The sequence below is a fragment of the Scyliorhinus torazame genome, unplaced genomic scaffold, assembly GCF_047496885.1.
Source record: "Scyliorhinus torazame isolate Kashiwa2021f unplaced genomic scaffold, sScyTor2.1 scaffold_211, whole genome shotgun sequence".
Taxonomy (NCBI): domain Eukaryota; kingdom Metazoa; phylum Chordata; class Chondrichthyes; order Carcharhiniformes; family Scyliorhinidae; genus Scyliorhinus; species Scyliorhinus torazame.
Window position 1 is genome coordinate 251545 of NW_027307938.1, and position 26176 is coordinate 277720.

The 26176-nt window shown below is 46.4% G+C and overlaps 1 protein-coding gene across 2 annotated transcripts in view; it reads right to left on the reverse strand.

The window, feature by feature from the left end:
- The window catches only part of LOC140405772 (Fc receptor-like protein 5), a 79264-nt gene that overhangs the window by 45407 nt on the left and 7681 nt on the right, over window positions 1-26176 (reverse strand). For both annotated transcript variants that reach the window (XM_072494206.1, XM_072494208.1), the window contains exons 2-3: window positions 12631-12660; window positions 701-973 (exon numbers count right to left, since the gene is read on the reverse strand). In XM_072494206.1, the coding sequence (XP_072350307.1) occupies window positions 701-973; window positions 12631-12660 (303 nt within the window). The remainder of the gene's footprint in view (window positions 1-700; window positions 974-12630; window positions 12661-26176) is intronic.

Below are 26176 nucleotides of genomic sequence, written 5' to 3' on the forward strand. Positions count from 1 at the left end.
GCGGGCTCCGGGGTCCTGGGGGGGGGCGCGGGGCGATCTGACCCCGGGGGGTGCCCCCACGGTGGCCTGGCCCGCGATCGGGGCCCACCGATCCGCGGGCGGGCCTGTGCCGTGGGGGCACTCTTTCCCTTCCGCCTCCGCTACGGCCTCCACCATGGCGGAGGCGGAAGAGACTCTCCCCACTGCGCATGCGCGGGAAACTTTCGGCGGCCGCTGACGCTCCCGCGCATGCGCGGAGAAACTGACAGCGGCCGCTGACGCTCCCGCGCATGCGCCGCATTTCCGCGCCAGCTGGCGGGGCAACAAACGCCATTTCCGCCAGCTGGCGGGGCGGAAATCCCTCCGGCGTCGGCCTAGCCCCTCAATGTTGGGGCTAGGCCGCCAAAGATGCGGAGACTTCCGCACCTTTTTGCCGGCGCGATGCCCGTCTGATTTGCGCCAGCTTTGGCGCCAGTCGGCGGGCATCCCGCCGTTGGGGGAGAATTTCGCCCCAGTTACTGTTGACTTCCCTTCTGGGATTAATCATCGACGACGATATCTCAACTTGCACTTGTCAAAGAAGCAACATTGGAGGGGATGGATTCACCTCGTCGGTATATTTTGTCAGACACCAATTTCAAAAGTTTTTCAGAACAGTTCCTCCATTCAATTGTTAATTGATAAAAAGTTCGGATGTAAAAGTGAGAGCAACTTAACTTACCAGTGATGTTCACGTGAATGGTGTTGCTGTAGGGGGTGCTGGGACCAGATGAATCTGTTGTGGTTTTACATTTATACACTCCAGTATCGTTCTTTGAAGCATTCATGATGGTATAACTTTCCTCCCCAGGTCTGTCACCCCGATCACTTTTATGCCATATATAATTCTTGGAGAGAGAACGCCTTCCAGCATCGCATGTGAGAACGATTCTGTCACCAGTCAGGAATCTCACCCATGGTGGTTCCATTGTCAGGACCGGTGCTGTGGTCTCACCTGTGGAGGCCAATGGAAAACAAGGAGGACATTTAAGTCTGTCAATCGATAGAAGTGTGTGTTGTCCATTCACTAACGTTCACCACACCGGCCCCAAATAGTGACTTTCGATTCAGACAAGCAACAATCACCGAACACGATGTCTGTTACTTCATTATTGCGCAAATAGAGATGTTAGTCAATCCGGGTCATTGCTGTTAGCACAAGGTGATATGAACTGAGTATTTATCTTCAAAAGGAATGGTGAGACTGGGGTCTTACAGTGGTAACTGGATACACACACTAGCATACCTCAAATCCCATCCAATTCACGCGCTGTATCATCTGTTTTGAGTTTAACCCCAAAATGAAGTTTAAAAGCAATTATTCAAAACGATTTATTTAACCAACAGATTGCCAACTGTCTTCTAGTTACGGTGATCAATGTCAAAATAGCCCAGTTGATTAGCACCACTAAAAAACAGGACAGCGTCTGAAGTAATAATAGACATTGATACGTGGGTTTAGTTCATGTGTTATCGTGGCTGAGAACTGGCCCTGGACGGTGGGTGGATGGGTGGCGCAGACGTTAGCACTACTGCCTTACAGTGTCGAGGACCAGGGTTCGATTCTGGCAGGATGACTGCCTGCGTGGGTTTCCTCCCGGTGCTCCCGTTTCCTCCCACAGGTCAGTTGGATTGGCCATGTTCAATTGCCCCTTAGTGTCCAAACATGGACAGGTTAATATAATTCCTATAGTGCAGAAGGAGGCTATTCGAGTCTGCATCATGGGGATGAAAGTGCACACTACCTAGGCCCACAGCACCACACCATCCCCATAGGCCAATAACCCCCCTGAACAATAGGACAGTAAGGGGCAATTTATCATGGTCAATCCACCTAACCTGCACCTATTTGGTCTGTGGGAGGAAACCGGAGCACCCGGAGGAAACCCACGCACACACGGGGAGAATGTGCAAACTCCAACCCAACAGTTACTCAAGGCTTGAATTGAACCCTGGACTCCGGCATAAGTGCTAAATCTGCCCTCCCTAACCACAGAGTTACTGCGCCTGAACTTCCACTGTCATTACCTAGGCTGGCCTACATGATGGTCATCACCATGTGGTTGACTCTTACATTGTGGGCTAGGCGCTAAATACATATATTTTTTAAAATGCACCGAAGGTGAGATCCTTAGTGATTTCACACAGATGAAATCAGCGCTAGGCAGAATGATACCTGTGGTAGATTTTCCTGTAATCAATGCGAGGTAGATCAAACTTCACCAAGGGGACAATTCTAATCTAACCGGCAGAATGGATGGGGAATATGAGAGTTCGAGACCCACTTTGCAATCCACCTTTGTTTACTCCCCACAGACTGAGAAACATAGGAAACTGCAGCTCAGCAGCAGGCCAATATAATCCTATTACGCCATTCAATAAGATCATTCCTGATCTATTCGTATCTGATCCTGACTACCCCCACCCTTCCCAGTCCAGCCGATTAACCTTTGAATCCCTTGTCTCGTAAAATAAGTTGCAGATCTCAGCCTTGGATATATTCAATGACGCTGCATCCACGCCCTTGTCCGAAAGAGAATTTCACAGATTAATGACCCACCTGCGCCAACCATGCTGTCCATCTAACCTGAAACCTTCTGTATTTCCGGGGTCCGTCGCCCTCTATTACCATCCCATTCATGTATTTTTAAAAGTCACTATCGTACCTGCTTCCGTCCCCTTCGGCAGATAGTTCCAGGCACAACTGTGCAAAAACACCTTCCCTCGCTCACCTTTCAAAATGTTGCCCCTTGCACTTTATACCTATGTCCCCTAGTATCTGACTCTTCCACACTTCGAAAAAAACTTCTGACTATCCACGCTGTCCATGCCCCTCATAATTTTGTAGATTTCTACCAGGTCGACCCTCGACCTCCATCATTCCAGTGAGAACAAACTGAGTTTATCCAACCTCATAGCTAATTGGATAGTCAGAGGCTTTTCCCCGGGGTAGAGGGGTCAATTACTAGGGGGCATAGGTTTAAGGTGAGAGGGGCAAGGTTTAGAGTAGATGTACGAGGCAAGTTTTTTACGAAGAGGGTAGTGGGTGCCTGGAACTCGCTGCCGGAGGAGGTGGTGGAAGCAGGGACGATAGGGACATTTAAGAGGCATCTTGACAAATACATGAATAGGATGGGAATAGAGGGATACGGACCCAGGAAGTGTAGAAGATTGTAGTTTAGTCGGGCAGCATGGACGGCACGGGGCTTGGAGGGCCGAAGGGCCTGTTCCTGTGCTGTACATTTCTTTGTTCTTTGTAATGCCCTCCATACCAGGGAGCGTCCTGGTAAAACTCTTCTATACCTCGCCAAAGCCTCCACGTCCTTCTGGTAGTATGGCGACAGAATTGAAACCTATATTCCAAGCTTGGCCTACTAAGCTTCTATGCGACTGCAGCACGACTTGCCTATGTTTATACTCAGTGTCCCGGCCGTTGAACACAAGCATGCTGTATGCCTTCTTAACTACCTTCTCCACCTGTGTTGCATTTTCCGTGACGTTGGGCCTGTACACCCAGATACATCTGTCTGTCCTAAGGGTTCTACCATTTACTGTTATTTCCCAAGGAATTAGACATTCCAAATGCATCACCTCACATATATCCCGATTTAACTCCATCTGTCATCCCTCCCCCAAAACCGATATACACCATGCTGCTCATCGCTATCCGCAATCCCACCAAACGTTGCGTCTTCCGCAAATTTGCTGATGAGACCAGTTAACTGTTCCTCTAAATCATTTATTTATACTACAAACAGTAAAGGTCCCAACATGCGGAACACCACTCGTCACAGCCCACCATTTAGATGTGCATCTTCCACTGCTTCCCTCTGTCTTTTATGACCGAGCCAGTTCTGTATACACCTGACCAGCTCACCTCTGAACCCGTGCGACTTCACTCCTCTGCGCCAGTCTGCCCTGAGTGACCTTTCCAGAGGCTTTACTAATGTCCATGTAGACAACATCTTCGACCCTCCCTAAACCAATCATCTTCGTCACTTCTCGAAAAACTCGATCAAGTTAGTGAGACATGACTTCCGCTTCACAAAACCATGCTGCCTCTGCTTAACTCGCTTCATAAATGGGAGTGAATCCTGTCTGGAAGAATCCTTTCCAAAAGATTCCCTACCAGACGTGGATGTCACTGGCCCATAATTTCTTGGATTATTCTTGCTGCACCTCTTAAACAAAGGAACAGCATTCGCTATTCTCCAGTCCTCTGGGGACTCATCTGCAGCCAGGGAAAAGTACAAATATTCAGACAGGGCCTCAGAAAGTTTCCTACCTTGCCTCCCTCAGGTTCCTGGGGAGATCCCATCAGGCCGTGGGGACTTACCTACCTGAACGTTTTTCAAGACGCCCAACACCTCCTCCTTTTTGATCTCAATGTGACCCAGATAATCTCAGAGCTTTGTTGCAAATATATATTTGGTGCACTGAGGCCCGAAGGTAACCTCCCCTCTAAAACTGCCAGGCTGACTTTTTGCTGCAGACACGCAGCATTGTGATTGGCTCTGAACTGCTGTTAATAGTGGCCCACAATGCCACTCAGTTCCAGGGATTGACAACAAATGCTGATGCCATCAATTCCGCCCACATCCTGTCAACGACAAAATCGCACTATCTGATTTGTTCGGTCTCCTCTGGATTTTTGATTGACCTTTCCTGACTATTGCAGCATTACGTTTGGAGAATTCTTCATGACACAAGAGAAAGACAGACCTGCAATTCAGAAGCTTCCTGACCACACAAGAGAAAGGAGACGTCTACACAGCCTCAACTGGTGTTTGCTGATGGGAACTGAACTCACTGACATGACCGCGTCAACTCGAGATGGCTGTTGTACAATCATCAGCAGTAGCTCCAACATAAGCATTTAAAACCGCCTTCAATGCAATTAAAAATGTACCCCAGCACTTGATGGGGACTTTGAATAAATATAACTTGGATATGAATTCAGGTTTTTGAAAAATGCATTAATGGGACGTGAGCAAGCATGTTAATTGGCCATTTCTAATTGTCCATGAGAATATGGAGGTGTACCACCTTCTAGAACGGCTGTTGTCCGTGTGGAGTAGGCACATCCACAGTGCTGTTAGTGAGGGAGTTCCAAACTTTCACCCAGCTGCAGCGAAGTAACAGCCGATATAGATCCACGTGAATGTGGATTTGTAGCAAATGCTTGTGTCCCCATCCTGCCCGTGCAGTTCTCGTAGAAGACGTGTGTTTGCAAGGTTTTGGCGAAGGAGCTTGGTGGTTTCTTTGAGTCCACTTTTTTCAGAATTTACGTGGTCCCGCCACCGTGTGCCGATGGTGGAGGAAAAAACGTTGAAGGTGGTGGATGGGGTGCCGACTACTACACATGTGTGTGTGTGGGAGAGAGTGAGTGTTGCACCGGAATGTGTGAAGCTTTGCGTGTGTTATTTTTATAGAGGGATTGGGAAACATGATAGAAAGTGGAAAAGGTTTTCGGGGGCATTCCAGGGAAAACGGCCGAGGGAACAGAAGGTTAAACTCAGAACGATGAAGCAATGCATATGGGGGACGCACAAACGACCAGGATTAGAGAAATTCAGTAAAGCACCCTTCCTTTGCTACTGTCTGTCGTCTGTGACCGAGCCAGTTCTGTATCCACCTCATCAGCTCACCTCTGACCCCGTGTGACTTCACAAAACCATGCAGCCTCTCGCTCATACGTCCACTTGTTTAGAAATTGGAGCAAATCCTGTCTCGGAGAATCCACAGCAAGAATTTCGCTACTTCTGACGGAAGGCAAACCGGCCTGTAATTTCCTGGATTAATCTTGCTACCCTTCATGAACAAAAGAACAACAATAGGTTTTTCCAGTCCTCTGGGGCCTCACCTGCAGCCAGTGAGGACAGAAAGATTTCGGTTCTGGCCCCATAAAGTTCTTTTTACTGCAGACACACAGTATGTTTCTGGCTCGAAACTGCTGTTTAAAATTATCAACAATGCCACACATTCCCAGTGATTGGCAAAAGCTGTTGATGCCATCATTAGAACACAGAACATGGAACATAGAGTGCAGAAGGAGGCCATTCAGCCCATCGAGTCTGCAGCAATCCACATAAGCGCTCACTTCAACCCTATTCCCTTAACCCAATAACCCCTCCTCACCTTTTTGGCCACTAAGCGTAATTTAACATGGCCAATGCACCTAACCTGCACGTCTTTGGACCGTGGGAGGAAACCTGAGCACCCGGAGGAAACCCACGCACACACGGGGAGAAGGTGCAGACTCCGCACAGACAGTGACCCCGTGGAGGACGAACTTGAGACCCTGGCGTTGTGAAGCCACAGTGCTAACCACTGTGCTACCGTGCTACCTGTGCGCCCACATCTTGTGAATGAAAACTTTGCAGTAAATGTTTTGTTCGGTCTCCTCTGGATTTTTAATTGACCTATTCCAACTATTGCAGGGTAACTTTCGGAGAATGCTTCATGACACAAGAGAAAGACAGATCTGTAACTCAGAAGCTTCCTGTCCACACACGAGAAAGGAGAAGGCTGCACAGCCTCAACTGGTGATGGGATGTCAACTCACTGACATGACCACGTCAACTCGAGATGGTTCTTGTGTAATCAACAGCAGTGCCTTCAACACAAGCATTTAATACTTCCTGAAATGCAATTAAAAAGTGTACCACAGCACTTCATGGGGACCTTGAATAAATATGACCTGGATATGACTTCAGATTTTAAAATAAATTCTTTCATGGGACGTGGGTTAGCATTTCTTTGGGCAAGTACGAATTGTCGAAGAGAAAATGGAGGTGTATCATCTTCTTGAACGGCTGCAATCCGTGTGGAGTAGGTCGACCCACAGCGATGTTAGTGAGGGCGTTCCAGAATTTCGACCCAGCGACAGCGAGGGAACGCCGATATAGATCCAAGTGAGGATGGGTTTCTGGTAAATGACTGTGTGCCCATCCATTTGCTGTCCATGCAATTCTAGACGGTAGAAGTCGTGTGTTGGGAAGATGCTGGTGGAGGAGCTCTGGTGGGTTCTTCCTGTGCACTTTACTTCACATTGTATGCGTTCCTGTCACTGTCTGTCCATGATGGACGGAATGGACTTTGAAGTTGGTGGATGGCGTGCCCAGTCACGCCATGTGTGTGTCTGAGATTCAATGATTGTGTGTGTTCTATCGGAATGTGTGCAGCTTTGTGAGTGTAATTTCTATGGAGGTATTAGGCAACTTGATAAAAGTGAAAAAGTTTCAAAGGGCACATTCCAAGGAGAATGACCAATGGAACTAAAGTTAAACTCAGAACGATGAAGCAATGATGCACAAGATGCACAAGAAAGAAGAGTTAGAGGAATGTTTATATCCCTGGCGTTCTGGGTCCAGAGGAATTTACAAATAGATAATAGGACGGCACAGTGGCTGCAGTTATCATGTTGCTTCACAGCGCCTGGGAGCCGGGTTCGATTCCCCGCTGGGTCACTGGCTGTGCGGAGTCTGCACGTTCTCCCCGTGTCTGCGTGGGTTTCCTCCGGACGCTCCGGTTTCTTCCCACAAACCCCCAAAATATGCTGGTATGTGAAATGGACATACTGAATTCTCCCTCTGTGTCCCCGAACAGGCGCCGAAATGTGTTGGCCAGGGGATTTTAGCATTATCTTCATTGCGGTAGCTTCAGTCGGGTGGCACGGTGGCACAGTGGTTAGCACTGCTGTCGCACAGATCCAGGGACTCGCGATAAATACCGGCCTCGGGTAAATGGCTGAATGGAGATTGCATTTTCTCTCCCCATGACTGCGTGGGATTCCTCCGTATGATCTCGTTTCCTCCCAAAGTGCAAAGGTGTGCAGGTTAGGTACATTGGCCATGCTATATTGCCCGTCGTGTCCAGAAATGTTAGGTTGGGTTACTGGTTTAGGGGGATCTGATGGAGGTGTGGGCTTAAATAGGGTGCTCTTTCCAACAGCCGGTGCAGACTCCATGGGCTAAATGACCTCCTTCTGCACTGTAAATCGAATGATTCTGTTGCAATGTTAAGGTAAGACAGCTTGTGACACTACTAACAATTATTATTATTAGTTGAGGCATGGAGAGAGATCAAAAAAAAGCAATGAAGTTAGGAGTAGTGCACATGTATAATATTCTGGGCATGATCTTCCAGCCTCGTTACGCTGTTGCCTCCCCAAAATGAGGCCAGTGAACAGCGGGAGAGGTCAAAACCGAGATCCGGGCCAGACACCAAACTGTTTGCGATGCAACTGCCCAGCTCCCATAGACAAAGTCAGGATGTCGCCAGAGCCTGCTGAGCAAGCAGTTGTCACAACTTAAACCCCATTTCCAAAGGAATAATGCCAGCCACCGTTTATCCATCGGCCTCCTGTCATTCTGAGGCGTCTCCAGGAAGTGCTCACGGTGGCTCCGATTCATTCTCCTTTCTAAAACGTGGAGCAGGCGGAATGGCATCAGGGACGGGGTCTCCCAGGTCATCAGAGGCCCCTTGATGGGCTTCTACGGGACATGTCCTGCTCTCAGGTGGGAATGGCCGAGTTGCTGCTGAGCTTGTCCCAGTCGCAGGTCAGCATGGCTCAGGCACTGCCGAACATGGCCCGGTTACTGGGCGATGTGTCCCAGTTTCTGAGGAGCATAGCCGAGAGCAGTGACACGGATGTGGAGAGCCACCAGGGGTGGCAGTGGGCACCGACCGGGAGAAGGGGGCGCTGAGTGCCAACCGGGGCCCGTCACATGGACTGGAGACGGTGACCACTAACACAACTAAGTTGCACCCTTCTGATGAGACCGTGTCTTGACGTCTACACGCGGGATAGGGGGCACGGCTCTGAATGTGTTGTCGACAGGTGAGCCGCTGCCCTCCTGCCCCAGCACCTCTAGATGACGCCCTCCAGCCACACCGAAGGCCACGGATCAGCTAAGCATAAGACCATAAGACATAGGAGCAGACAGGCCACTCGGCCCATCGAGTCTGCTCCGCCATTCAATCACGGCTGATATTTTTCTCGATCCCATTCTCCTGCCTTCTCCCCATAACCGCTGATTCCTTTATTGACCAAGAACCTATCTATCTCGGTCTTAAAGACACTCAGTGAATTGGCCTCCACAGCCTTCTGCGGGGAAGAGTTCCACAGATTCACCACCCTCTGGCTGAAAAAATTCCTCCTCATCTGTTTTAAAGGATCGCCCCTTTAGTCTGAGATGGTGTCCTCTGCTTCTAGTTTTTCCTACAAGTGGAAACATTCTCTCCACGTCCACGCTATCCAGGTCTCACACTGTCCTGTAAGTTTCAATAAGATCCCCCCTCCCAGCCCCTCGAACGTCTAAACTCCATCGAGTACAGACCCAGAGTCCTCAAACACTCCTCATATGAGCAGCGGACTTAATCCAGGCCTCGCAGTATCTTGTATGTATCAATAAGATGCTTCTAAGCTCCAACGAGTACAGACCGAGAGTCCTCAAACGTTCGTCATACGACAAGCTCTTCATTCCACGGATCATTCTTGTGAACCTCCTCTGGACCCTTTCCAAGGCCAGCACACCATTCCTTAGATACCGAGCCAAAACTGCTCACAATACTCCAAATGGGGTCTGACCAGAGCCTCATACAGCCTCAGAAGTACATCCCTGGTCTTGTATTCTCGCCCTCTTGACATGAATGTTAACACTGCATTTGCCTTCCTAACTGCCGACTGAACTTGCACATTAACCTTAAGAGACTCGTGAACAAGGACTCCCAAGCCCCTTTGTGCTTCTGCTTTCCGAATCATTTCCCCATTTTGAAAATAGTCTGTGCCTAGATTCCTCCTTCCAAAGTGCATAACCTCACACTTTTCCACATTGTATTTCATTTGCTACTTCATTGCCCACTCTCCTAGCTTGGCGAAGTCCTTCTGCAGCCCCCTTGCGTCCTCAATACTACCTGTCCCTCTACAGATCTTTGTATCATCTGCGAACTTAGCAACAGTGCCTTCAGTACCTTCTTCCAGATCATTAATGTATATTGTGAAAAGTTGTGGTCCCAGCACAGACCCCTGAGGAACACCACTAGTCACCGGCTGCCATCCTGAAAAAGACCCCTTTTCCCCACTCTTTGCCTTCTGCCAGTCAGCCAATCCTCTATCCATGACAGGATCTTACCCTTAACACCATGGGCTCTTCACTTATTTAACAGTCTCCTATGCGGCACCTTGTCAAAGGCCTTTTGGAAATCTAAATAAATCACGTCCACTGGTTCTCCTTTGTCTAACTTGCTTGGTAACTCCTCAAAGAAAGTTAACAGATTTGTCAGACACGACCTCCCCTTGACGAAGCTGTGCTGACTCAGTCCTATTTTACCATGCACTTCCAAGTGCTTCGTGATCTCATCTTTAATAACAGACTCTAAAATCTTACCAATGACCGAAGTCAGGCCAACCGGCCTATAATTTTCCTTCTGTCTCCCTCCCTTCTAAAACAGGGGTGTTACATTAGCAACTGTCCAGTCTTCTGGGACCATTCCTGCCTACAGTGATTTATGAAAAATCATCACTAATGCCTCCACAATTTCCTCAGCTATCTCTTTTCAGACCATGGGGTGTAGTCCATCCGGTCCAGGTGATTTATCCACCTTCAGACCTTTCAGTTTCCCCAGAACCTTCTCCTTTGTAATGGTCACTGCACTCACCTCTGCCCCTGGATCTCCTGGAGCTTGGGCATCCCACTGGTGTCTTCCACCGTGAAGGCAGATGCAAAGTAACCATTCAGTTCGTCTGACATTTCTTTGTTTCCTAGTATTACTTCTCCAACCACACGTTCTAGTTGCCCAATGTCTATTTTTGCCTATGTCTTACCTTTTAGATCTTTAAAAATCTCTTCCTATCTTCTTTTATATCACTCGCTAGCTTTCACTCGTCCTTCATCTTCCCCCCCACCCCCCCCCCCCAACCCCCCACGCTTATTGCTTTGTAGTTCTCCGTTCTCCTCTGCTCGCTTTTAAAGGCTTCCCAATCCTTTGGTTTCCCACTAATCCTCGCCACTTTGTATGCTTTGTGCATCCCGGGGAAACACCGAAATATAGTGGTAGAGCTGGGAAGGCAAAGCACGTTGAGGATCACTGAAGGCACAGAGGTAGGGGTGTGTGGGTTAGGTAGAGGGTGGGAAGGGGGTGGGTTTTGGGGCCGCGAAGGTTGGGGTCGGCACTCTCGGGAATGGAGTATTGGACAGCACATTAAAACACCTTTTTGCACAATCATTACGATGCCTCTGACACTTTCTTCCGCACTGCGGGCTGACCCCTGACCCTTTACCTGTCTCTCCAAGCAACGCGCCCCTATGAGCGATTGCCTTCAGCTTCGCGGCCGAAGGCCTCCGCAGCCCATGTGGGGTTATGGTGGGGCAGACGGGCAAGGTCGGGGGTTGTCCCCGGAATGGGGTTAGGATCCAAGGGTGGGCACGATGTTACCCGAGTGATTCCCCCCCCCACACACAATTTCCCCAGCCCCATGTCTCCCCCACCCTCACATGGTGGCCCACGCCTGGGGAGGCCTTGCCATTGCCAGGGTGCAATGCCGAGCTGGGCAGTGCCAGGATAAAAACATTCCGGGGGCAGTAGACGGAGCCATTCTGCACTTCCCCAGACCATCAAGGACCTCCGATGGCCTGGGAGACCCCCGTAGCCATTATGCCTTGTCCACGTTGTTAAAAAGGAGTTCGAATCGGCGCCAGCGTGACCAATTGCTGGGGAAGCCGCTGAATGACGGGAGGCTATTGGATAACGATGGCTGTCGTTAATTGTATGGACATGGGGCAAAAGTGTTAATAATTGACTTCACACCACGCTCCGCTGAATCCTGAATTCGCCTACGGGAGAGTGCCGGTTTCATAGCAAACTCTTCAGTGCATTGGTGCCGATTAATTTTTTGGCCCTGTTCCGTTATTCACTGGCCTAGTTTTTCTTGAGCGAGAGCGAGAGCGTGATGAGGCCGGAAGCTCCCGCAAGTCCGTAATTCAGCCCTGTGAACCTGCTCCACAATTCAATCAGATCATTACTGATCTCTTCCTGGTCTCAAATTAACCTACCTACCCATTTCCCATATCACTTTAACCCGTTTATTTTTCATCAGAATTACATATTTTGCTTCTCGAAACCATTTAATGATTCAGATTCCACCGCACTCCGGGGCAGCGAGTTCCACAGGTTTACCATCCTCTGTGAGAAGTAGTTCCTCCTCATCTGAGTTCTACATCTACCGCCTCGCAACCTATAGATTGGCACGTGAGCACAATGGTTAGCACTCTTGCTTCACAGCACCAGGGACAAGGGTTCGATTCCTGGCGCATGTCATTTTCTGTGCGGCATCTGTGCGATAACCCCATGTCTGCTTGGGATTCCTCCGGGTGCTCCGGTTTCCTCCCATAGGGTGCGAAAGACAATCTAAATTCTCCCTCCGTGTAGCCGAAAAGCCGTTGGAGGTTGACGACGAGGGGCTTTTGAACGTAACGTCGTGACAGTTTTAATGTAAGTCTACTTGTGATACTAAGAAAGATTATTGGCATCTGTGAAGCTCATGATGAATATTGACTATCATGTCGTTGCTTTAAAAGGTTGCGAATAGTCGTTCAAAATTCAACGTACCTTGTGCTGCCGACTGAGATGCCATTCCCACTGAAAAACATAACGAGAAATATAATTTTTAAGACTCTGTTGATTTGCTGCAATCTTGCGTTGAGAGACAAGAGGAAGCTTGAATCAACCTAGAGAAGTGACACATTCCTGTTTGCTTTTTCTCAGAGCCATGTCCTGAAATAGAACTTTTGACCAAAAGTGATCTGTTGAAGATCGTGACTGTCAATAATCATGAGACTAACATTCGGGAGACAAAGTGCTGGTCGTTGCTTTAATCTGTAAAACGGAGTTAATTGCAAATGGATTGGTGCTGAGGTGTGAGTTTCTCCAGCACCTTAATAGTCAGTTGGTGATTTGTGTGAGGGAGACAGAGAGCAGGGATGTCTCTGATCCTGAGTGTGTGAGTGTTGGTTGTGTGTGAGAGAGAAGAGATAGATATAGATATAGATAGAGAACAAGAATTTCGCTGTCCCTGTGGGTGCGCGTGTGTGAGTGCAGTTTGTGTGTGTGTGAGAGAGAGAGCGAGAGATAGGTAGAAAGACATATAGATAGATGGATGGATAGAAAGGTAGATAGATAATTGATAGATAGACAGACAGTTAGATAGAATGAAAGAACAAACAAAGAACAAAGAACAAAGAAATGTACAGCACAGGAACAGGCCCTTCGGCCCTCCAAGCCCGTGCCGACCATACTGCCCGACTAAACTACAATCTTCTACACTTCCTGGGTCCGTATCCTTCTATTCCCATCCTATTCATATATTTGTCAAGATGCCCCTTAAATGTCCCTATCGTCCCTGCTTCCACTACCTCCTCCGGTAGTGAGTTCCAGGCACCCACTACCCTCTGCGTAAAAAACTTGCCTCGTACATCTACTCTAAACCTTGCCATCTCACCTTAAACCTATGCCCCCTAGTAATTGACCCCTCTACACTGGGGAAAAGCCTCTGACTATCCACTCTGTCTATGCCCCTCATAATTTTGTATACCTCTATCAGGTCGCCCCTCAACCTCCTTCGTTCCAGTGAGAACAAACCGAGTTTATTCAATCGCTCCTCATAGCTTATGCACTCCAGACCAGGCAACATTCTGGTAAATCTCTTCTGCATCCTCTCTAAAGCCTCCACATCCTTCTGGTAGTGTGGAGACCAGAATTGAACACTATACTCCAAGTGTGGCCTAACTAAGGTTCTATACAGCTGCAACATGACTTGCCAATTCTTATACTCAATGCCCCGGCCAATGAAGGCAAGCATGCCGTATGCCTTCTTGACTACCTTCTCCACCTGTGTTGCCCCTTTCAATGACCTGTGGACCTGTACTCCTAGATCTCTTTGACTTTCAATACTCTTGAGGGTTCTACCATTCACTGTATATTCCCTACCTGCATTAGCCCTTCCAAAATGCATTACCTCACATTTGTCCGGATTAAACTCCATCTGCCATCTCTCCGCCCAAGTCTCCAGACAATCTAAATCCTGCTGTATCCTCAGACAGTCCTCATCGCTATCCGCAATTCCACCAACCTTTGTGTCGTCTGCAAACTTACTAATCAAAGCTTGAGAATCATAGAATTTACAGTGCAGAAGGAGGCCATTTGGCCCATCGAGTCTGCACCGGCTCTTGGAAAGAGCACCCTACCCAAGGTTAACACCTCCACCCTATCCCCATAACCTAGTAACCCCACCCAACACTAAGGGCAATTTTGGACACTAAGGGCAATTTATCACGGCCAATCCACCTAATCTGCACATCTTTGGACTGTGGGAGGAAGCCCACGCACACACGGGGAGGACGTGCAGACTCCGCACAGACAGTGACCCAAGCTGGAATCGAACCTGGGACCCTGGAGCTGTGAAGCAATTGTGCTATCCACAATGCTACCGTGCTGAATAGAATAGCATGTGTGTCTGTGGCTGTGTGTGTATGAAAGAGGGGGAGCGATAGATAGAGATAGATAGATAGATATGAAGAGAGAATTAATGCCACTGTTCCTGCGTCCATGAGCGTTGTCTGTTTGTGTATATGAATGATATATATATATATATATATATATACAGAGAGAGAGGGTGGGGGGGGGGGGGGGAGTGCATTAATACAACTGGTCCTTTGACCGTGGTTGTCTGTGTGTGAATGAAACAGAGAGAGAGAGATAGAGAGATAGAGAGATAGATAGAGAGAGAGAGAGCATCAATGCCTCTGTGTCTGTGTATGCGCGCGAGTGTGAATCTTGTTTGTGTGGATGGAATAGAGAGATCGAGAGCTAGATAGACAGTCTGTACGCCTGTGCGTGTGAGCGTGAGTGAGTGCTGTTTGTGTGTATGAAAGAGAGAGAGAGAGATAGAGAGAGAGTATTGATGCCTCTGTGCCTGTGTGCGCGGAATACAGTGAGTATTGTATGTCTGTGTATGAGAGAGAGAATGGATGGAGAGATACTTAGATAGAGTGATAGACAGAGAGAGAGAGAGAGAAAGCGCCCGGAGAGAGAGAGACAAAGAGGGCGAGAGAGATAACAATACCCAAAGGTACCATTTGACAATACACTGACACAGTCTACAGTAGTATGAGAGGTGGGCAGAGTAAGGCCAAAGAGACTGAGTGAGAGAGGAAGTTAAGGACTGAGAGACAAGTTAGTCACAGAAATGACACATGAGATAGAGATAGGGAATGTGTGAAAAAAACTTATTTTTCTTCCAGGAGGTGATTGAGTGTATTTATGAGGGTAATGAGCTTGATCATAACTGCCAGGCGCAAGGACAGAAAACAAAGGGGAATATTGAATGATTTACATTGGAGAATGTGCAGTGATGTTTCGCACTGATTAGTCTTTGTATATACTATTGACTTGAACTTGTACATTGATCGGAAGTTAAGTGTTTGCAGTTTTGATATTAATTGCAAAGGGATTTGGGGCCCGGAGTAAAGGTTTCCTGCTGCGATTGTACAAAACGTTGACGAGTCCAAACATGGAGCATTGTGGACAGTTTTGCTCTCATGCGCTCAGAAACGCATGACTGCCCTGGAGGGAGCGCTGGACAGGTTCACCAGGCTGACTCCTGGGATGACAAAGGAAAATGAACCCAAGAACAGTACAGCACAGGAAAGGCCCATCGGCCCCCCAAGCCTGCGTCCACCACACTGTCCGTCTAACCTAAAAGATTTTACATTTCAGGGATCGGAATGGTGCTGTTACCACCTTATTCATGTATTTTCAAGACGCTCCTTAAACATCAATGTTGCCTTCTCCGGCAGCGAGTTCCAGGCCCCCACTACCATCTGTGTAAGAAATCTTCCTTCCCACATTTCCTCTAAAGTTTGCCACGTGCATTTTAAACTTATGCCCCCCTCGTAATTGACACTTCCACCCGTGAAAAAGCATCTGACAATCCTCTCTGTCCATGCCCTTCATAATTTTGTAGACTTCTATCAGGTCGCCCCCCAACTTCCGTCGTTCCAGTGAGAACAAAACAGTTTTATCCAACCTCCCTCATAGCTAATACCCTCCATACTAGGCAACATGCCGGTAAACCTCTTCTGTACCCTCTACAAAGCCTTAACCCTTCTGGTAGTGTGGCCACCAGAATTGAACACTATATTCCAAGTGAGGCCTAACTATGGTTCTGCACAGCTGCAACATGACTTGCCAATTATTAAACTCAATGACCGGGCCAATGAAGGCAAGCATGCCGTATGCCTTCTGGACTTCTTTCTCCACCTGCCTTGACACATTCAGTGACCTGTCGACCAGTGCACTCAGATCCCTCTACCTGTCAGTATTCTAAAGCTTTCTGGTATTTACTATATTACCTGATTGTCTTCTGAGAGGCAATTATCGATTGGGCGCTGGAGTGGGCCGAGGAAGGCGCACATTAAAAGGTTCGGTGCAGACTCGATGGGCCGAATTGCCTCCTTCAGCACTGTCGCAATTCTTTGGTTGCAAGACATTAGGCGTATTTTGGCGTACTTGGGTGATCTGAGCTCATTGTCAAAACTTCTTACATGTCATGACTGGGAACATGCGCATCGTCCCCTTTCGCTTTTGCGGCTGGGTCCAAAACCACTCGAAATAAGGGGCAGGTCATTTAATACTGAGGTGCGAAGGAATGTTTTCACTTAGAAGGTGGTGCATCTTTAGAATCCCCCCACCCATTCCATCCCAAGGGATATTGAATGCCAATCAATCAGAGTCGGATTTCGATGGATGTGTGGATACCCATGACATTAAGGGACGTGGGGAAAGTGGGGAATTCTTGTAGCAGCAGACGATTTTATGACCGTGCAGATTAGGCCAGACTAATTAACAACCTTTGCTTCAATGTTCCTTTGAGAAATAATGCAATAAGAACGCGTCGATAGCAACAGGTCTCTGGTAGCCCGTTGGCAGTTTGCTAACATTGGCCTACATCTATTTGGTTGAGATAAACACAGGAAATTGTGCAGGGTTAAATCTTGGTGGGATATAGGGAACAGGCTAGAAGGACTGAATGGCCTACTCCAGCTGGTATTGTCGGTGTTTCTATAATAAGAAAGCGTTTATGATGACTAAATACCGAAATTTCAGTTCCAGTCTGATGGGAGGAATGGGGGGATAAGCTTTGCCAAAGACGCTTCTAGACTCAAAACATTAGCTCCGTTCTTTCCCCACAGATGCTACAAAAGTATGAGGGACAGAGCGGATGCTCCCAAAAACATTTACCAGGGTGGAAGAATTAATTACAAGGAGATAGAGGTTTAAAGTGCGAATGGCAAAGTTGAGAGGGGATGTGCGAGAGAAGTTGTTTTTTACACAGAGGGTAGGGGGTGCCTGGAACTCGCTTTTCGAGACGTGTTGGAAGCAGGGACGAAAGGGACGTTTAAGAGGCGTCTTTACAAATACATGAATAAGATGGGAATAAGGGGATGCGGACCCCGGAAGATTAGAAGGTTTTAAGTGAGGCGGGCGTCATGTTCGGCGTGGGCTTGGAGGGCTGAAGGACTTGCTCCTGTGCTGTACCGTTCTTTGTTCTTTTTTCATTGGAAAAGTCAGGAGCAAAAGCAGTGGCGACATTAGTTGACCAACATGTTTTCAGCCAAGTGCTAGGGCTGGTTTAGCACACTGGGCTAAACAGCTGGCTTGTGATGCAGAACAATGCCAGCAGCGTGGGTTCAATTTCCGGACCGGCCTCTTGCAACAGGTGCCGGAATGTGCCGACTAGGGGCTTTTCACAGTAACTTCATTGAAGCCTACTTGTGACAATAAGTTATAAAACAAAGAAAAACAGCCATTCCCATGTAAAAAATTGGGGCAAGTGTCGCATATATTACCTGGAAGGAATCTGAGGAACAATGATCACAATATATTCAGCATTAGAACCGTTCTAGATAAGGAACACGTGAGATTAAATGGATTTGAGTAAAAGACAAGAGAAGATTTGGTACATTTGTACAAAGTCAGGTCCAGGTTGTCTCTGGAGTACCATGTGAAGTACTCATCATTCGGAAAAGGTCTGCTTACATTAGAGGCTGGACAGCCAAGTTTCACGAAACTTAACCCATGGATGAGTGGATTTCCGTATCATGTGACGCTGAGTAAATTGCACAATATTCTATGAAGTTTAGTAGAATGACAGGCCACCTCACTGAAACATTTAAGCTTCCGATGATGATCGGGTATCTCTTGTTGTTTCCTCTGGTGGGGTAATCGAGAACACGGGACTCAGCCTCAGGAGGAAGCACAGTTCGTGTAGCATTGAGATAAGGAGGCATTAGTTAACGCAGAGGGTTGTGAAACTTTAGAATTATCTGCTCCAGAAGGTTGTTAAATCTCCATTGCCGAATTGATTTCAGGCGGGGATAGGCAGATTATTGGCGTTTTGGGAAAATAAGCGATACGGGTAGAGGGCGGGAAAATGGAGTTCAAAATCTAGCTAAACCATGACCACATTGAATGGAACGCCAGGCCCTATGGGCCGAATGGTCTCCTCCATCAACTGTATCATATGTTCATTATTTACTGAGAGCAAAGATGAGAATAATTATTGGATGTGGGCTAATCACAATGGTTAGAACAAGAATCTGTCCCAGATAAAATGCAAGGAACAGCCACAAGGGCGGCACTCTAGCATAGTGATTATCACTGTTGCTTCACAGCGCCAGGGTCCCGGGTTTGATTCCCGGCTTTGGTCACAGTCTGTGCGGAGTCTGCACCTTCTCCCCGTGTCTGCGTGGGTTTCCTCCGGGTGCTCCGGTTTGTTCCCACAAGTCCGCAAACACGTGCTTGTTGGGTGAATTGGACATTCTGAATTCTCCCTCTGTGTACCCGAACAGGCGCCGGAATGTGGCGACGAGGGCTTTTTCACAGTAACTTCATTGCAGTGTTAATGTAAACCTACTTGTGAAAGTAAAGATTATTATTATTCTCATTATTATAAAAGAGTAAAGGGATAATATTAGGCCTTCAAACAACGGGTAGCTGATGTACAGACCAGTTACATCACAAGGCAGAAGGTTGGTACTCCACGGTGGCACAGTGTTTAGCACTGTTGCCTCGCAGCACCAGGGTCTCAGGTTCGATACCCGGTTTGGGTCACTGTCTGTGATTTGTTTGCACGTTATTGCCGTCTCTGCACGGGTTTCTTCCGGGTTCTCCCGTTCGACCCACAGTCCAAAGATATCTGGGTTAGGTAGATTGGCCAGGACAACTTGCACCTTCGTGCCCAAAGATGAGAAGTAAAATAAAAGGGAGCTTGAGAGGCTTTTAATGAGCACCAATAACCAGATGACTCACTGATCGATACATCCCTGTGGTTGACTTTCTGAATCTATATTTTGCATTTCCTTGCAATGAAAATTAAAACTGACAATTTTTGCGGTCAACAGGACATGAAGAGGCATTGTAAAGGATGATTAATATCAGGAGGGAATTAAAGATCTGCAGTGACTCAATCTAGAATAGAGAATGGAAAGGGCACTTTCGCTGTTGAGGGATCAAAGAGGAATCGTGAAATTTCCGTTTTCCGCATACAAAGGGCAAAGAAAAGTACAGCATAGGAACAGGCCATTCGGCCCTTCAAGCCTGCGCTGGCCATGCTGCCCGTCATGCCTAAAATATTCTACATTTCTGGTGTCCGTATCCCTCTATTCCCATCAATTCTTGTGTTTGTCAAGTCGCCCCTTCAACGTCACTATCGTACGTGCTCCTACCACGTCCTCCCGCAGTGAGTTCCAGGTACCCACTACCCTCTGTGGAAAGCACTTCCCTCGCACATCTGCTCTAAGCCTTGCCGGTCGCACCTTAAACCTATCTCCCCTAGTAATTGACTCTTCCACCCTGGTTAAAAAGCTTCTGACTCTGTGCATGCCCTTCAAAAATTTGTTATCTTCATCAGGTCCCCCATCAACCTCCATCGGGCCAGTGAGAAGAAACCTAGTTCATCAAACCTCTCCTCATAGCTAACGCCCTCCATAACCAGGCAACACATTGGTATACCTATGCTGTACCCTCACCAAAGCCTCCGCATCCTTCTGGTAGTGTGGCGACAGTATTGAACACCAAATCCAAAGAGTGGCCTAACTCAGGATCTAGACAGCTGCAACCTGCAAATTATTATAAGGAAGTCCAGTTCGATGAAGGCATGTATGCCGTATGCCTTCTTGACTACATTCTACAACAGCGTTACCACTTTCGTTGGCCAGTTGACGTGTACGCCCAGATCTGGTTGCTTGTCAAAACTCTTAAGGTTTCTGCCACACATCATAATGATGCCGGAAAAAAAGGAGATTTTCAAATGTTGAAAAGCTCATGTGAATATAATAACGAACGGCGAGTCAAATTCTTATTTGTGGGGGTCGAGGGTTGGGTGATGTGGGCGGGGAGTGTGGGCCAGTTTAAGAGTCATTCATCCAGACAAAATGAATTGTCCCATGTTTCAAATTGTAGTCTGCAAGGATTTGATTTTGAGACAAATTAAGGTTTAATAATTCAATTGCGTTCTCTGGTAGCAGTGGAGGGAGTTAATGAGGGCAGTGTGTTTTGAATCAAAGAGGTACATAGTCATTTCTGGGAGAGAACAATGCCATTTTCGGTCACTGAGCCCAGGATGGGACTTCATAGAGAGACCCAATTCATTCCTTTTCCCCCAGTCACTCGCCCCAGCGAAATGTAGGAGTATTTTCTTCAAGGGCCCATTCAATTTCCTTTCAGCATCATCCATGACATCCCCATCTACCAGCCTCGTGTGCAGTGAGTTGCAGGTTACTAAACTCAATGAATTAAAAACTCGGAATCGCGCGGTACCTTTTACTGAGAATCTGGTCCTTGTGTCTTCAGCATTTAACATATTTTCTTCGTCTACCTCAACCAAACTTCTTATACTTTTGCACACTTCTGTCAAATCTATCTTCAGCCCATTTTTTTCAAGTAGAGCAATTTCAGCTTTCCCAAACTAAAACTCGAACTCCCAACCCCCAACCTTCGAAACATTCTGAACCCTCCCCATTCACCTGACATCCGCCCTAAACTGTGGCTGTCGGCAGTGGATTATGTTCAATCTCAGAAAGAGTTTGCTAAAAAAGAAATGAAATATGAAAATATGAAAATAGCTTATTGTCACAAGTAGGCTTCAAATGAAGTTACTGTGAAAAGCCCCTAGTCGCCACATTCCGGCGCCTGTTCGGGGAGGCTGGTACGGGAAATGCACTCCGCCTGGCTGACATTTGAGGAAAACACTGTCGGCCCATTGAAGCTCTGGACGCGGTGTTTACTTGGAGGTGATATTTGTTTAAAGAATGCAGAGACCAGACTGGATGCAAGTGTGACGTTCTGCAGGCCCTAATCCGGACGAAGAGGTACCCGACACCTCAATAACACCGACCCCCACACCTCCAGGATTCGATGGCGGTAGCTTCCGAGCATTATACTTATGAATTTGTGGCTGTAACGGGAGATAGGGAAGTGGAAAGATCGTCAGACACCCGGAAAGTTAGGTATATCAGTGCAAAGGTAGGCAGGCATTTGGAATAGTTATATCTGTGGAACGTTGGCTCGGTGTTTGGAAAGGTGGGTGGACAGGTGGAAAGTTAAATAGGTATTTGAAAATGTAGATATATAGGTGGAAAGTTAATTTAATCTATAACCTGTATTAGTGTCATAAGAAGGCGTACTTATGAAGTTAAGTCATGGATTTGCTGTGAAAATCCATTCATCACCACACACCAAATCCTGTTCGGATACACTGAGGGAGAACTCAGAATATCCAATTAATCTAACAAGCAGGTATATTGGGACATTTGGGAGGAAAACCGGAGCACCAAGAGGAAATCCATGCAGACGGGGAGAACGTGCATACTCCGCACAGACAGTTCCTGAAGCCGGGAATCAAACCCGCGTATTTGGCGTTGTAAGGCAGCATTGCTAACCACTGTGCTACCGTGCCGCCCATTAGGTGGGTAGGTAGTTATGTAGGCATTTGGAAAGGTGGGTGTTTAAATGGAAAGTTAGATGGGTATTTGGATAGATGGATGTATAGGTGGAAAGTTAGATGGTTATTTGGTTAGATGGGTGTATAGGTGGAAAGTTAAGATGGGTATTTGGATAGATGGATGTACAGGTGGAAAGTTAGGTGGGTATTTGGTTAGATGGGTGTATAGGTGGAAGGTTAGATGGTTATTTGGTTAGATGGGTGTATAGGTGGAAAGTTAGGTGGGTATTTGGTTAGATGGGTGTATAGGTGGAAGGTTAGATGGTTATTTGGATAGATGGGTGTACAGGTGGAAAGTTAGGTGGGTATTTGGTTAGATGGGTGTATAGGTGGAAGGTTAGATGGTTATTTGGATAGATGGGTGTACAGGTGGAAAGTTAGGTGGGTATTTAGTTAGATGGGTGTATAGGTGGAAGGTTAGATGGTTATTTGGATAGATGGGTGTATAGGTGGAAAGATAGATGGATATTTGGTTAGATGGGTCTATAGGTGGAATGTTAGATGGGAATGTGGATAGATGGGTGAAGAGGTGGAAAGTTAGATGGGTATTTGGTTAGATGGGTGTATAGGTGGAATGTTAGATGGGAATGTGGATAGATGGGTGAAGAGGTGGAAGGTTAGATGGGTATTTGGATAGATGGGTGTATAGGTGGAAAGTTAGATGGATATTTGGTTAGATGGGTGTATAGGTGGAAAGTTAGATGGGTATTTGGATAGATGGGTGTATAGGTGGTAAGTTAGATGGGTATTTGGTTAGATGGGTGTAGAGGTGGAAAGTTAGATGGGTATTTGGATAGATGGGTGTAGAGGTGGAAAGTTAGATGGGTATTTGATTAGATGGGTGTATAGGTGGAAAGTTAGATGGGTATTTGGATAGATGGGTGTATAGGTGGAAGGTTATATGGGTATTTGGCTAGATGGGTGTATAGGTGGAAAGTTAGATGGTTATTTGGTAAGATGGGTGTATAGGTGGAAAGTTAGATGGGTATTTGGATAGATGGGTGTATAGGTGGAAAGTTAGATGGGTATTTGGATAGATGGGTGTATAGGTGGAAAGTTAGATGGGTATTTGGTTAGATGGGTGTATAGGTGGAAGGTTAGATGGATATTTGGTTAGATGGGTGTATAGGTGGAAAGTTACATGGGTATTTGGATAGATGGGTGTATAGGTGGAAAGTTAGATGGGTCTTTGGATAGATGGGTCTATAGGTGGAAAGTTAGATGGGTATTTGGATAGATGAGTGTATAGGTGGAAAGTTAGATGGGTATTTGGATAGACGGTGTATAGAGGGAAAGTTAGATTGGTATTTGGATAGATGGGTGTATAGGTGGAAAGTTAGATGGGTATTTGGATAGATGGGTGTATTGGTTGAAATTTAGATGGGTATTTGGATAGATGGGTGTATAGGTGGAAAGTTAGATGGGTATTTGGATAGATGGGTGGATAGGTTGAAAGTTAGATGGGTATTTGGATAGATGGGTGTATAGGTGGAAAGTTAGATGTGTTTTTGGTTAGATGGGTGTATAGGTGGAAAGTTAGATGGGTATTTGGATAAATGGGTGTATAGGTGGAAAGTTAGATGGGTATTTGGTTAGATGGGTGTATCGGTAGAATGTTAGATGGGTATTTGGATAGATGGGTGTTTAGGTGGAACGTTAGATGAGTATTTGGATAGATGGATGTATAGGTGGAAAGGTAGATGGGTATTTGGATAGATGGGTGTATAGGTACAATGTTAGTTGGTTACTTGGTTAGATGGGTTTATAGGTGGAAAGGTAGATGGGTATTTGGATAGATGGGTGCATAGTTGGAAGGTTAGATGGGTATTTGGTTAGATGGGTGTATAGGTGGACAGTTAGATGGTTATTTGGTTAGATGGGTGTATAGGTGGAAAGTTAGATGGGTATTTGGTTAGACGTGTGTATAGGTGGAAAGTTAGATGGTTATTTGGATAGATGGGTGTACATTTGGAAAGTTAGATGGGTATTTGAATAGATGGGTGTGTAGGTGGAGAGGTTAGATGGGTATTTGGATAGATGGATGTCTAGGTGGAAAGTTAGATGGGTATTTGGATAGATGGGTGTATAGGTGGAAAGTTAGATGATTATTTGGATAGATGGGTGTATTGGTGGAAAGTTAGATGGGTATTTGGATAGATGGATGTCTAGGTGGAAAGTTAGATGGGTATTTGGATAGATGGGTGTATAGGTGGAAAGTTAGATGGGTATTTGGTTAGATGGGTGTATAGGTAGAAAGTTAGATGGGTATTTGGATAGATGGGTGTTTAGGTGGAGCGTTAGATGATTATTTGGTTAGGTGGGTGTACAGGTGGAAAGTTAGATGGGTATTTGGTTAGATGGATGTATAGGTGGAAGGTTAGATGGTTATTTGGATAGATGGGTGTACAGGTGGAAAGTTAGGTGGGTATTTGGTTAGATGGGTGTATAGGTGGAAGGTTAGGTGGTTATTTGGATAGATGGGTGTATAGATGGAAAGATAGATGGATATTTGGTTAGATGGGTCTATAGGTGGAATGTTAGATGGGAATGTGGATAGATGGGTGAAGAGGTGGAAAGTTAGATGGGTATTTGGTTAGATGGGTGTATAGGTGGAATGTTAGATGGGAATGTGGATAGATGGGTGAAGAGGTGGAAGGTTAGATGGGTATTTGGATAGATGGGTGTATAGGTGGAAAGTTAGATGGATATTTGGTTAGATGGGTGTATAGGTGGAAAGTTAGATGGGTATTTGGATAGATGGGTGTATAGGTGGTAAGTTAGATGGGTATTTGGTTAGATGGGTGTAGAGGTGGAAAGTTAGATGGGTATTTGGATAGATGGGTGTAGAGGTGGAAAGTTAGATGGGTATTTGATTAGATGGGTGTATAGGTGGAAAGTTAGATGGGTATTTGGATAGATGGGTGTATAGGTGGAAAGTTATATGGGTATTTGGCTAGATGGGTGTATAGGTGGAAAGTTAGATGGGTATTTGGTTACATGGGTGTATAGGTGGAAAGTTAGATGGGTATTTGGATAGATGGGTGTATAGGTGGAAAGTTAGATGGGTATTTGGATAGATGGGTGTATAGGTGGAAAGTTAGTTGGGTATTTGGTTAGATGGGTGTATAGGTGGAAGGTTAGATGGATATTTGGTTAGATGGGTGTATAGGTGGAAAGTTACATGGGTATTTGGATAGATGGGTGTATAGGTGGAAAGTTAGATGGGTCTTTGGATAGATGGGTCTATAGGTGGAAAGTTAGATGGGTATTTGGATAGATGAGTGTATAGGTGGAAAGTTAGATGGGTCTTTGGATAGACGGTGTATAGGTGGAAAGTTAGATTGGTATTTGGATAGATGGGTGTATAGGTGGAAAGTTAGATGGGTATTTGGATAGATGGGTGTATTGGTTGAAATTTAGATGGGTATTTGGATAGATGGGTGTATAGGTGGAAAGTTAGATGGGTATTTGGATAGATGGGTGGATAGGTTGAAAGTTAGATGGGTATTTGGATAGATGGGTGTATAGGTGGAAAGTTAGATGTGTTTTTGGTTAGATGGGTGTATAGGTGGAAAGTTAGATGGGTATTTGGATAAATGGGTGTATAGGTGGAAAGTTAGATGGGTATTTGGTTAGATGGGTGTATCGGTAGAATGTTAGATGGGTATTTGGATAGATGGGTGTTTAGGTGGAACGTTAGATGAGTATTTGGATAGATGGATGTATAGGTGGAAAGGTAGATGGGTATTTGGATAGATGGGTGTATAGGTACAATGTTAGTTGGTTACTTGGTTAGATGGGTTTATAGGTGGAAAGGTAGATGGGTATTTGGATAGATGGGTGCATAGTTGGAAGGTTAGATGGGTATTTGGTTAGATGGGTGTATAGGTGGACAGTTAGATGGTTATTTGGTTAGATGGGTGTATAGGTGGAAAGTTAGATGGGTATTTGGTTAGACGTGTGTATAGGTGGAAAGTTAGATGGTTATTTGGATAGATGGGTGTACATTTGGAAAGTTAGATGGGTATTTGAATAGATGGGTGTATAGGTGGAGAAGTTAGATGGGTATTTGGATAGATGGATGTCTAGGTGGAA